Source organism: Mercenaria mercenaria, chromosome 14, assembly GCF_021730395.1.
Source record: "Mercenaria mercenaria strain notata chromosome 14, MADL_Memer_1, whole genome shotgun sequence".
In the NCBI taxonomy this organism is placed as follows: domain Eukaryota; kingdom Metazoa; phylum Mollusca; class Bivalvia; order Venerida; family Veneridae; genus Mercenaria; species Mercenaria mercenaria.
The window spans coordinates 46,173,697-46,187,971 of record NC_069374.1 but is presented as its reverse complement, the minus strand read 5'-3'; the positions used below and the strand labels follow the sequence as shown (position 1 = coordinate 46,187,971).

Sequence of the window (14,275 nt, the reverse complement as noted above, 5' to 3'; positions counted from 1 at the left end):
TTGTGGTGAGGAATGGCAAAAAGATATATCCGGCAAAAAATTAAGGATGTTAATAAGAAGCAAATAATTTCATAAGTCAAAATCAATTTAACAGAAAACAAATGTTTAATTAAAGAGTACATAATAAATGTATGATACGTTGAACCTGACTACAGAATTTATTTTGAATGGGATATGCTTACTGTAATAAGCTTAGCTTTTAAAATCAAATGCAGTTAATTGAAACATGAGCTTGAAGTTTAATTGGAACGAAATATTGTCTTTGAGTGGTTTGGCACCAGGTGTTGCTGTTTAACATGTACATTTCAGCTTAAAAGAAAGATGTCCTTAAGAGAACACAGGTTAGATATCTTGAAAAAAAAAAATTATTTTTTTTTGTGGGGGGGGGGGGGGGGGGGGGGGGGGGGGGGGGGGGGGGGGGGGGGGGGGGGTGTGACCAAGGCAAGTGGGTGACCAGGTTTGGGTGCGCAACTTCACATGTTTATAATAAATTTTCACAGAAAAGAATGAAAGAAATTTAATGAAATTCTGTCAAACGGTAAGTTTGTTATGTACAAATATGTGGATTTTTAGATAATTAAAGGGCAATAACTCTGAAGTTACAAAAGAAATCGGTACAAAATTGTCTGTGCACAACCACATTATAGTGCTCTAAATTCTGTGAAAGTTTCATAGTTCTAGGTTAAATATATCAAAAGTTATGATGCAGAAACTTTAGATCTGTAGTACCCTATATAGCACTAGAAACTTCTAAGGGCCATAACTCTGGTGTTACTTGGGCAATCTGTCTGAAACTTGATGGGCCCCATAACCTCATAGTGGTGAACATGCATATGAAGTTTGTTTGAAAAAAATCTAAAAAAAAGGAAAGATTTTTTTGGGGGGGGGGGGGGGGGAGGGTGGGGGGATGAGGGGAGGTGTGTGATCAAGGTAAGAGGGTGACCAGGTGTGGGTACACAACTTCACATGTTTACAATAAATGTTCAAGAAAAGAATGAAAGAAATTCAATGAAATTCTACCAAATGGTAAGTTTGTTATGTACAAATATGTGGATTTTTATACAATTAAAGGGCAATAACTCTTAATTTACACATAAATCCGAATGAAGTTGTGTGTACACAACCCCTTTATGGTGATCTAAGTTCTATTTAAGTTTCATAGTTCTAGGTCAAATATATCAAAAGTTATGATGCAGAAATTGCTATATTTATAGTACCCTATATAGTTAACACTAGAAACTTCTAAGGGCAATAACTCTTGTGTTACTTAGACAATCTGACTGAAACTTGACGGGCCGCAAGAACTCATTGTGTTGAACATGTATATGAAGTTTTAAATAAATATTCCCAACCATTTCCTAGATATGGCTCCGGACGGACAATGCCAAAACTATATCCCTCCGACTATTATCGGGGGATAATAATAAGGGTTTAATACAACTATTTCTACAACTTACACTGGACATTTGATAAACTGAAATACATTAATGACCCCAAATATAAAACAAGAGGGCTAATACAGCCCTATATCACTCACCTGAGTTTAGTTGCTTGCTTGAACAAATTTCTTTGCTAAAGCTTCACAAACAAAAAACTAGGTGAGTATGTCATAGTAAAGATTATTCATTGCACACAAGATAACTACTGAAATCTATTAAAAAATTCAACAGGTGGTCCAAATTTCTTTGCTGTAGCTTCAAAAACAAGGAAGTAGGACAGTAGGTCATGATTTAGACTATTCAATATGAGTATTGAAATCTGTATCAAACATTATACTTGTGGTCCAAATTTCTTTGACATCCCTTTAAAAAACAAATAAGTCTAAGTAAAACAAGGGACTACCCAGGCATGGCCTATATTGACCCCAGGGTCATGATTTGAACAATCTTGGCAGAAATCCACTACAGCAGGCCACATACCAAATATCTAAGCTTTGGGCCTAAGGTTTTCAGAAAAGATTTTTTAAAGGTTTTTCCCTATATTTATAAGCCAATGTAAAAACTGTTGGTTCTGGACGAGAAGATTTTTAAAGATTTTTCCTATATAAGTCAATGTAAAATGATGAACCTCAGGCGTGGCATATATTGACCTCAGATTTGAACAATCTTGGTAGAGAACCACTACAGCATGCCACATTCTAAATAAGCTCTGGGCCTTATATGGTTTAAGACAAAAAATTTTTAAAGGTTTTTCCCTATACAAGACTTAATATTATTTAAACCATGTGCACACCAGGGCAGGGCCGGTTTTAACCCCAAGGGGAATATTTGAACAATCTTGGTAAAGGACTACTTCACGATGCTAAATACAAAATATCAAAGCCCTAGGCCAAATGGTTTTGTACTAGAAGGTTATTCAAAGTTTTCCCTACACAAGTCTATATAATCTGTGTGACCCCTAGCCAGGGCCATATTTGACCCTAGGGGAGATAATTTGAACAATCTTGGTAGAGGACCGCTAGATGATGCTTCATACCAAATATCAAAGCCCTAGGCCATGTGGTTTTGGAGAAGAAGATTTTCAAAGTTTTTCTCTCTATAAGTCTATGTAAACCCTTTGACCCTAGGGTGGGGCCATATTTGACCCTACTCATATAACTTGAACAATCTTTGTAGAGGACCTATAGATGGTGTTACATACCAAATATCAAAGCCCTAGGCCATGTGGTTTTGGACAAGAAGTTTTTAACTACACATGTCTATATAAACAATGTGACCCCTAGGGCGGGGCTATTTTTGTCCCTATGGGATAATTTGAACAATCTTGGTAGAGGACCACTAGATGATGCTACAAAACAAATATCAAAGGCCTAGGACCTGTGGTTTTAAGTTTTTTTCTTTCAGTTGCCATGGTAACCAGACTTCTGTATGGAATTTAATTCTTTGAACAATTTTTAATGAAGACCATCCAGGGGTGTGGAATTCCTATGTCCGACTCAGGAATTTTTGATGGAGGACAAGTGAGTTTTGACATACCGTTTGTCTGCAGACAAGCACAAATTTTCTGGTTTGAAAGGAAAGAATAATTTAGAAATGCTGAACAGTCCTTCAAGTTTACGGAGTTTATAAAAGAATTTGACGTACGAAATGATTGTTTCACCAGCTGAGTGGCCTCTCGATTTCTCATGTTTTGGAAAAACCATATTGCGTCTAAATTTAGCATGATTTTTGCACACGATAACTCGGCGAATAGGAACGGGAAATGCAAACAAATATCACAAAGTTTTGGACAAATTCGTTGTTACAACTTCGTCTGCCAACAAAAATGAAAGTCAACAGTCAAAGCCCAAAGCGCCCGCTAATACGAGCCAGGAAGTATGTTTTCTGACTGTCAGAAAGTTCCATGCTTTCTCATGTGGCTTCACATGGCATGATGAGCAGTCTTTTAGGCCTCGCGGACGAACACAAGCTAAAGTGTCAAAAGCTTTTTTTTTTGAAACAGCTACAGTATTACACTTTACTATGTTTGCTTTTGTAAACTACTTGTAGATTTTTGTCCAAAATAAAGAATTATTTGCTAGCTAAAATGTTGAAAATCCGGGCAAGTAAGTTTTGACTGCGGGCAAGTAGATTTTTAAGTCTCACTTGTCCGTGACAAGTGAAAATATTGGGATTTCCACACCCCTGCCATCCAAGGTACATCCCTTGTGAAGTTTTTTTTTCAAAATTGCCCTGGTGGTTTAGAAGGAGATGCTGTTTAAAAGAAAGTGTGGATGGATGCTAGAGGGTGAACCATCACAAAAGATCAACCTGAGGAGCTAAAAATGTTGAAGAAGTTTGCTGCACAAACCTTTGGCAACTGATTGACCAGCCAACTGACCGAAAGACGACTCCTACAGATGCTCAAACTTCGTGTTTTGGGGTGTAATTAAATCAAATAAAATCATTTAAGATTCCTCAACTACCTATCTGTTTTCATATTTATCAAAAATCAGCTGTATCGCTTGCATTTAGTCTATTCTATATATGGAAGCGGACAGAAAAGCCGATTATCTTACTTGCAGTAAAGGCTCCACAACTTGTGATTCTGCATTCGGAATATTGAGTCAATTTCTAGCTGTCTTCTATCTAATGTTCCGAAGAAGCTGTCCGACACCTTCTTATAATCAGAGGTGGTTTCATCTAATGTTACAAGTTCAAATGGGTAAGCAAGATCCCATGGTACCCAGGATTGGGGCAGAGGAGTTTCAATCACAGGAGCTGCCGTCAAGGATGCCGGACTGAAAAGGATTATATAATAAAATGTTATATGTGAAATTTGTGGCCTGAAAACCAAATGTAAGCTATAAATAAGCACGTTTTTCTAACATAATTCTTTCACTATGAACATTGTCAACTATAGCTTTCACATTAACAATAAAGAAGTCTCTTAAAGGATTAATATATGCTATTTTCTTACTGATCTAGGACAAAATTTCTTGCAATTATCTTAACAACAACTTCTTTAAGTAGTAAATATCAGGCTGAAATCTCAACATAATCATAGCACATCAATACAAAACATGTGTATGCATTTTTGTAACATTTTAAGTGGTGTGGTAGTAAAACTTCAAATTCTACATAAAACAAGAGCTGTCGGAAGACAGCAACACTCAACTATTTAAAAGCCTTACCACTAAAACAAATTAAATGAATGAATCCTTGTGTTGAAACAGGGGCATAATTTTGTAAAAATGCAAAACAGAGATATGGAACTTATGCACTGCATGTCAGTTCATCATAGTGAACAAGTGTGTAAAGTTTCAATCCGTTCCCACATACGGTTACCAACATACCAGCTAACATACTACAAGAGTGCCGCCTAATGGGACATAATATGTTTGTTCGCAGACTGGAACAGGGCAATACAATTTTTTTTATTACAGAGATGGAGGAGGGGTTATTTGGGATTGCAGGAAGTGTAGGAGAGATTCTTAGTGGTCACTGTGTTAAGTCTGAAAGTTACAGCTATTATACTTTATGACTTACAGTCCAGGAACCATTTTCACTCTCCTGGATCCTGTGACCTTGACCTTTGACTTATTGGCCCCAAAAACTACACTGACCCTCCTCAAGTGGTGCTAAGTCATCATGTATAGTTTTGAAAGCTGTAGCTATTATACTTTATAGAATCAGAGCCTGGCAATAAAACAAGAGGGCCATTGTGGCCTTAAGTTGCTCACCTGAAATTGACAATTTGACTTTTTTTTTTTTTACTTTGAATATAATGTAAGACACACTGAATCATGAATGGTAACAATAAGTATAACAAGAGGGTCATGATGACCCTATATCGCTCACCTGTTAAACTTGGCCTTGGAATCATCAAGATAAACATTCCGAAGATAGGGTCATAAATGTGGCCTCTACAGTGTAAACAAGCTTTTCTTTTGAATTGTGTGGCAACCTAGTTTTTGACCCCAAATTACCCAGTTTCGAACTTGATATAGGAATCATCAAGATAAACATTCTGACCAAGTTTCAAGAAGATAGGGTCATAAATGTGGCCTCTAAGGTGCTAACAAGCTTTTCCTTTGACACGGTGACCTAGCTTTTGACCCCACATGACCCAGTTTCAAACTTGGCCTACAGATCATCAAGATAAACATTCTGTGCAAGTTTGTATGAAATCAAAGCATAAATGAAACATATGGCTGAAAGGGCCAGAATAGAAAATTTGCACCTTTCAGGGGCAGTAACTCTAGTAACTCTAGAATCTATGATGGAATCTAACCAGTTTTCGAAAGGAACTAAGGTCTTATTTTGACTTCAGTTCTTTGTAAGTGTGGTTAAAATTGAATGTAAAATGTTGTAACTCCAGAACCTATGACTGGATCTGATGGATTCATCATGGAATCCAAGATCTATTGATGTTAAAGATATTTTGCAAGTTTATATCAAATTAAACCATAAATGAAGTCTCTATATGGCTGCAAAAGTCAAAAGAGCAAATTTTGGCCTTTTAAGGGGCCATAACTTAAGAACCCATTATGGGATCTGGCCAGTTTTCAAAAGGAACCTAGATATTATGCCAATACAAGTTGTGTGCAAATTTGATTAAAATCTATTGCAAAATGTGGTCGCTATTGTGTTCACAAGTCAAAATAGCAAAATTTGGCCCTTTAAGGGGCCATAACTCTAGAACCCATGATGGGATCTGGCCAGTTTTCGGAAGCAACCGAGATATTATGCGAATACAAGTGAGCAAGTTTGATTAAAATCTATTGCAAAATGTGGTCTCTATAGTGTTCACAAGAAATTGTGGACGGAAGACTGACAGACAAAGGGCGATCACAAAAGCTCATCCTGTCACTACGTTAAATTGGTCAAGTGCTCCCATTTTAACAAATCTGAGAGGTCCTTACAAGAATGCTCGGACTAAATTTAATGAAGATCTGAGCTGGGAAAAGTCATATAAAGATATTTCTATTTTTAGGTAAAGTGTCCTCTTAAAAGGGCAAACAGCCCCCGATTGAAAAAAATTAACAGAAGACTTTATAAGAATAATACATACTGTAAAAGCAGAAATTTTCGCAAGGTTTAATTTTCGCTATATTTGCGAGGCCCTACATCTCGCAAAAATTAACTCTCGCGTAAATATTCACCATTAGTATAATGCTTATTCAAGTAGGATACCATTTTTACAATTTTGCGAATATTAAACCTCGCGAACATAGTCAAAATTCCAAAATCTCGAAAATATATGCTTTTACAGTACAAAGTTTGATGAGCAGATGTTGTTTAAAGTCATTTTTCTATTTTTTGCTCTGGCAGTCCTGAAAAGTCGCCAAGTGCCCTCAATTGAACAAAATTAAAGGAGGACCTTACAATGATGCTACAAGCCAAGTCTGATGAAGATCCATTTGGCTGTTCGAGAGAAGAAGTCATTTAAAAGTTTTTTCTTCTTTTAGCCCTAGGAGACCATAAACAAGAGGACCATAATGGTCCTGAATCGCTCACCTCTTCCCACATGACCCAGTTTTGAGTATGACGTCGTTTTTTCTATTATTTGACATAGTGACCTAGTTTTTGAGCTCATGTGACCCAGTTTTGAACTTGACCTAGATATTATCAAGATAAAAATTCTGACCAATTTTCATGAAGATCCATTGAAAAATATGGTCTCTAGGTTTTTCTATTATTTGACCTATTGACCTAGTTTTCGAAGGTACGTGATCCTGTTTTGAACTTTACCTAGATATCATCAAGGTGAACATTCTCACTAATTTTCATGAAGATCTCATTAAATACGGCCTCTAGAGAGGTCACAAGCTTTTTCTATTTTTATACCTACTGGCCTAGTTTTTGACCGCACAAGACCCAGTTTCGAAACTGACCTAGATATCATCAAGGTGAACATTCAGATCAATTTTCATGAAGATCCATTGAAAAATATGGCCTCTAGAGAGGTCAAAAGATTTTAATAATTTTAGACCTACTGACCTAGTTTTTGACCGCAGTTGACTCAGTTTCAAACTTGACCTAGATATCATCAAGATGAACATTCAGACCAACTTTCATACAGATCCCATGAAAAGTATGGCCTCTAGAGAGGTCACAAGGTTTTTTATTATTTGACCTACTGACCTAGTTTTTTATGGCATGTGACCCAGTTTCAAACTTGACCTAGATATCATCAAGGTGAACATTCTGACCAATTTTTATGGAGATCTATTCATAAGTATGGCCTCTAGAGAGGTCACAAGGTTTTTCTATTTATAGACCTACTGACCTAGTTTTTGACCGCACATGACCCTGTTTCGAACTTGACCTAGATATCATCAAGATGAACATTCAGACCAATTTTCATACAGATCCAATGAAAAATATGGCCTGTAGAGAGGTCACAAGGTTTTTCTATTATTTGACCTACTGACCTAGTTTTTGATGGCACGTGACCCACTTTCGAACTTGACCTAGATATCATCAAGGTGAACGTTCTGACCAATTTTCATGAAGATGTCATGAAATATATGGCCTCTAGAGAGGTCACAAGGTTTTTCTATTTTTAGACCTACTGACCTAGTTTTGATAGCACGTGACCCAGTTTCGAACTTGACCTAGATATCATCAAGATGAACATTCAGACCAACTTTCATACAGATCCCATGAAAAATATGGCCTTTAGAGAGGTCACAAGGTTTTTCTATTATTTGACCTACTGACCTAGTTTTTGATGGCACGTGACCCAGTTTCGAACTTGACCTAGATATCATCAAGGTGAACGTTCTGACCAATTTTCATGAAGATCTTATGAAATATATGGCCTCTAGAGAGGTCACAAGGTTTTTCTATTTTTAGACCTACTGACCTAGTTTTTGAAGGCACGTGACCCAGTTTCGAACTTGACCTAGATATCATCAAGATGAACATTCTGACCAACTTTCATAAAGATCCCATGAAAAATGTGACCTCTAGAGTGGTCATAAGGTTTTTCTATTTTTAGACCTACTGACCTAGTTTTTGACCGCACGTGACCCAGTTTCGAACTTGACCTAGATATCATCAAGATGAACATTCTGACCAACTTTCATGAAGATCCCATGAAAAATGTGACCTCTAGAGTGGTCACAAGGTTTTTCTATTTTTAGACCTACTGACCTAGTTTTTGACCGCACGTGACCCAGTTTCGAACTTGACCTAGATATCATCAAGATTAACATTCTGACCAACTTTCATAAAGATCCCATGAAAAATGTGACCTCTAGAGTGGTCACAAGCAAGTTTACGGACGCACGCACGGACGGACGACGGACACCGCACGATCACAAAAGCTCACCTTGTCACTTTGTGACAGGTGAGCTAAAAAGGGCCAAATGCAGTTTCAGAGAAGACGATGTTTATGCAAATTTTGGACAACGGACGCAGACGATGGACAACGGAACATCTACCTATCCTAATATTAGCTCACCCTGAACCTTCCGTTAAGATAAGCTAAAAATACACCTGTGACCTTGATCTTTGCATACTGACCCAAAAATCAGAGGGGATCTTCCTCTAGTAGTAATTAGTAACTGTATTAATTTTGAAAGCCACAGCTGTTTTACTCCATTACTTACAGTCCAGAAATCATTGTCAGTCTCCAGGTCACATTGATCTTGACCTTTGACCAACAGACCCCAAAAAACAAGAGGTGTCCTCCTCATGTGGTGCTTAGTCATTTTGTTCGAAGTCTGAAAGCTGTAGCTATTATACATTGAGTCTCAGAGCCCGAAAACAAAAATTACCAAATTGGGACATGGATGCCAACAAATGCATGAAAGCAACAATTCAACCTCTTCTTCAAATAGTCAAACTACAGACTTACAACTGCTTGTCCTTAACATTCTGCAGTGATACAAAGACTGGGCGTCGGTTAATTTCACGTAGTTTTCTAGTACCAATATTTCTCTGCATCATACCATTGAAGTCAATGACATATTTGAAGCGATAGTTTTCTCGGGAGTAGTTAAAATCTCTTTGCTTTCCAAGGAACTTCACTTCCAATGTATGCTGCATAGCATCCTAAAACAATTTCCATCAATAAATACTTAAACCCACTTTTGATATTTTTTTCTAAAATAATCAAATAGTTTTTTTTTGTTGTTGAAAAGGGATGAATATTTAAAATTCTAACACGACCAGCCAATAACCTACATACATGTAGAGCAAAATCTATCTCGGGTTATTCTGCAATAAACCACTCGCGTGCAATGACATCAACCGATTCAGGTGCATAGCACGGTCGTAAAAAGTAGTTACCATTTTTTTAACACTTTTGATACTAGTATGTCATGTTAGAATCGAAATAACAGGTTCCCAAGTATGATTTATCGTAGAATAACCTTAGTTTTTCGTTCTTATGCGAAACAATATATATCACTCAGGCCTACGGCGTTCGTGATATATTCTTATTTCTTACCCATAAGAACTCAAAACACGGGTTATTCTACGATAAACCACACTTGTGAACTTATTATTTCTTAATATATCACTACTATTTTCACTAAAATTAAGATCTGCTGGATTATACCGGTCACAATTACTTAAAAGGATACCAACAGTACAAATTAATTTTCTATAAACTACAAACAAGAGGGCCATGAAGGCCCTGTATCACTCACCTGACCTATTGACCTAAAGATCATCAAGATAGTTTCATTAAGATATGGTCATAAATGTGGCCTCTAAAGTGTTAACTAACTTCTTCTTTGATTTGACCTGGTGACCTAGTTTTTGACCCCACATGACCCAGATCCAAACTTGACCTAAAGATCATCAAGATTAACATTCTAAGTTTCATGAAGATACAGTCATAAATGTGGCCTCTAGAGTGTTAACAAGCTTTTCCTTTCATTTGACCTGGTGACCTAGTTTTTGACTCCACCGGACCCAGATTTTAACCTGACCTATAGATCATCATGATTAACATTCTGACCAAGTTTCATTAAGATATGGTCATAAATGTGGCCTCTAGAGTGTTAACAAGCTTTTCCTTTCATTTGACCTGGTGACCTAGTTTTTGACTCCACCTGACCCAGATTTTAACTTGACCTATAGATCATCAAGATTAACATTCTGGCCAAGTTTCATTAAGATATGGTAATAAATGTGGCCTCTATAGTGTTAACAAGCTTTTCCTTTGATTTGACCTGGTGACCTAGTTTTTGACCCCAGATGGCTCAATATCAAACTCATCCAAGATTTTATTGAGCGCAACATTCTGGCCAAGTTTCATTAAGATTGGGCCAAAATTGGGACCTCTAGAGTGTTTACAAGCTTTTCCTTTGATTTGACCTGGTGACCTAGTTTTTGAACCCAGATGACCCAATATCAAACAAGTCCAAGATTTTATTGAGGGTAACATTCTGACAAAGTTTCATAAGACTGGGTCAAAATTGTGACCTCTAGAGTGTTAACAGTCAAATTGTTGATGACGGACGACGGACGGACGACTGACGACGGACACAGGGCTATCACAAAAGCTCACCTTGAGCACTTTGTACTCAGGTGAGATAAACAAGAGGACCATGATGGTCCTGAATCGCTCACCTGTCCCAACATGACCCAGTTTTGAACTGAGTACGACGTCATTTTTTTCTATTATTTGACATAGTGACCTAGTTTTTGAGCTCATGTGACCCAGTTTTGAACCTGATCTAGATATCATCAAGATGAACATTCAGACCAACTTTCATACAGATCCCATGAAAAATATGGCCTCTAAGAGAGGTCACAAGGTTTTTTCATTATTTGACCTACTGACCTAGTTATTGATGGCACATGACCCACTTTTGAACTTGACCTAGATATCATCAAGGTGAACATTCTGACCAATTTTCATGAAGATCCATTCAAAAGTATGGCCTCTAGAGAGGTCACAAGGTTTTTCTATTTTTAGACCTAATGACCTAGTTTTTGACCGCAGCTGACCCAGTTTCGAAATTGACCTAGATATCATCAAGATGAACATTCAGACCAACTTTCATACAGATCCCATGAAAAATATGGCCTCTAGAGAGGTCACAAGGTTTTTCTATTATTTGACCTACTGACCTAGTTTTTGAAGGCACATGACCCAGTTTCAAAATTGACCAAGATATCATCAAGGTGAACATTCTGACCAATTTTCATGAAGATCTCGTGAAAAATATGGCCTCTAGAGAGGTCACAAGGTTTTTCTATTTTTAGACCTACTGACCTAGTTTTTAACCACAGTTGACCCAGTTTCGAACCTGGCCTAGATATCATCAAGATGAACATTCAGACCAACTTTCATACAGATCCCATGAAAAATATGGCCTCTAGAGAGGTCACAAGGTTTTTTTATTATTTGACCTACTGACCTAGTTATTGATGGCAGGTGACCCAGTTTCGAACTTGACCTAGATATCATCAAGGTGAACATTCTGACCAATTTTCATGAAGATCCATCCAAAAGTATGATCTCTAGAGAGGTCACAAGGTTTTTCTATTTTTAGACCTAATGACCTAGTTTTTGACCGCAGCTGACCCAGTTTCGAACTTGACCTAGATATCATCAAGATAAACATTCAGACCAACTTTCATACATATCCCATGAAAAATATGGCTTCTAGAGAGGTCACAAGGTTTTTCTATTATTGGACCTACTGACCTAGTTTCTGAAGGCACGTGACCCAGTTTCGAACTTGACCTAGATATCGTCAAGGTGAACATTCTGACCAATTTTCATGAAGATCTTGTGAAAAATATGGCCTCTAGAGAGGTCACAAGGTTTTTCTATTTTTAGACCTACTGACCTAGTTTTTGACCGCACGTGACCCAGTTTCGAACTTGACCTAGATATCATCAAGATGAACACTCTTACCAACTTTCATAAAGATCCCATGAAAAATGTGACCTCTAGAGAGGTCACAAGCAAAAGTTTACGCACGCACGCACGCACGCACACACGCACGCACGCACGCACGGACGGACGCTGCATGATCACAAAAGCTCACACTGTCACTTTGTGACATGTGAGCTAAAAAGAGAACAATGGCATAACTTGTATTTCTACACAGTCATGCAAGTGATAAGATGTACTGGTACATCTTCCCATGGTGCATCCGCACAGTCTGGTCAGGATACATGCTGTTCGCTTTCAAAGTCTCTTGCAAGTAGAGAAACTGTTAGCGAACAGCATGGATCCTGACCAGACTGCTCGGATGCGCAGGCTGGTCTGGATCCATGCTGGTCGCAAACCCACTATGTTGGTTTTGTCATAGCGCGGCTCATTTGTACTTAAAGATATCAATGTATCATAATAGTAAGGTTTTAAATGTTTCCATCATGACCTGAGGTAAGATGCATCATTTGCACGGTAATTTCATGACAATACATAGGCCAACTTATCTATTTTGTATAAATATTAAAATATACTCACACAAAAAAAGAAACTGTGCACTTCTAATTTTTATGATTTTTTTAACTACTAAGAGTAGCTGAGTGAATTTTCTAATTTACCTGGTAATGTCATCCCTTACCACTTTAATGCCCATAAAGCCCATTAACCCTTATCACGCTGCACACAATTGATTCTGCCTTTGCGACCAGTGTAGATCATGGTCTGCACTGTTTGCCATTCAGTCAGTGTCTTTTTGGTTAGCACCCCTTTTAACAGTTCATGGTACTGTCCAAATTGCAAGATGGACAAGTTCATTACAGAAATTTAGCAGGGTAAGGGTTAACAACATTCTCTATCCAGTGAACTGCAGTGGTTCTGTTTCTGCATCAGCATTCAAACAAGCTGATGCAGGATAATGCAAGGCCATATACTGCTTGACTGACACAAATTTCTCACTTATCGGACAGAAAAATCTCTATTTTTAGAAATGCTGGAAAATCTTATCTCACATGGGTTATCCCACACTCCTGTGACGGACTACTTCATGCACTGAATATACATATTATTTATGTAAAATAATTAAAAATCTGGTACTTTTATTTTTTCTCTCCGTTCCTTATAGTGTATTTCTCGATTCAAAATTCGTTACTTTATGATAAGAACGTACCGTTACGCTACAAACGATAACACTAAAGCGGAACTTTGTTATTGTGCGTCACTGAAATGTCATGACGTCTTTTCTGCTTACGGACGTCAATTTCCCGCGTTTTAAATTGTTCCGTATTTTCATGCTTGTTTTCATTGTTTCTGTTGAGGTAAGTGAGAAATAGAATCCATCATTGATGTTCGGTGAAAATCAGAAATCCCAACCCTCGGGCGCACCGCTCAAGTCTTAAACTCGGCACAGCCTCGTTTAAGACTTGAGCGGTGCGCCCTCGGGTTGGGATTTTCTGATCTTAACCAAAGACCAATGACAGATTCTTTATTTCCACACACAACCTTAACATTCTTCAATGACCGGCTTGCTCAGCAGACACGACTCCAATCTAGGACATACGGGAGGTTCTTGAACAGAGGGAAGGAATGAAATCATGTTATCATCAACAATTATGGCCTTACAGTAGCCGTCGTCCAAGAATGAAAAATTAGTTCTTTTGACCTTACGTTCAGTCTATGTGGTCAAGAATCGTTGCTTTGATTCACTGGAAATGTGGACACAATCAGTATTTTACAAATTACAGAAACTCAAAAATATTTAAAGTAAACATGTTAAGAAAATAACACTGACAACTGACAATTCTAAAATTGCGATTTTCTGTTTTGAACCCATAGTCATTTAATATGGAATAAACCAATGTCTTTTGTCTTCAATTAAGATGGAACAATGCCATGTGTAGGCAGATAAATATCCTAAATTTTATTACCAAATTTGTATATCTTTTTACAGAAG

The 14,275-nt window shown here is 37.5% G+C and overlaps 1 protein-coding gene across 1 annotated transcript in view; it reads right to left on the bottom strand.

Moving 5' to 3' along the window:
- The window catches only part of LOC123527460 (uncharacterized), a 57,915-nt gene that overhangs the window by 5,443 nt on the left and 38,197 nt on the right, over positions 1-14,275 (bottom strand). The window contains exons 7-8 of the mRNA XM_045306923.2: positions 9,286-9,482; positions 3,998-4,219 (exon numbers count right to left, since the gene is read on the bottom strand). Of these exons, the coding sequence (XP_045162858.2) occupies positions 3,998-4,219; positions 9,286-9,482 (419 nt within the window). The remainder of the gene's footprint in view (positions 1-3,997; positions 4,220-9,285; positions 9,483-14,275) is intronic.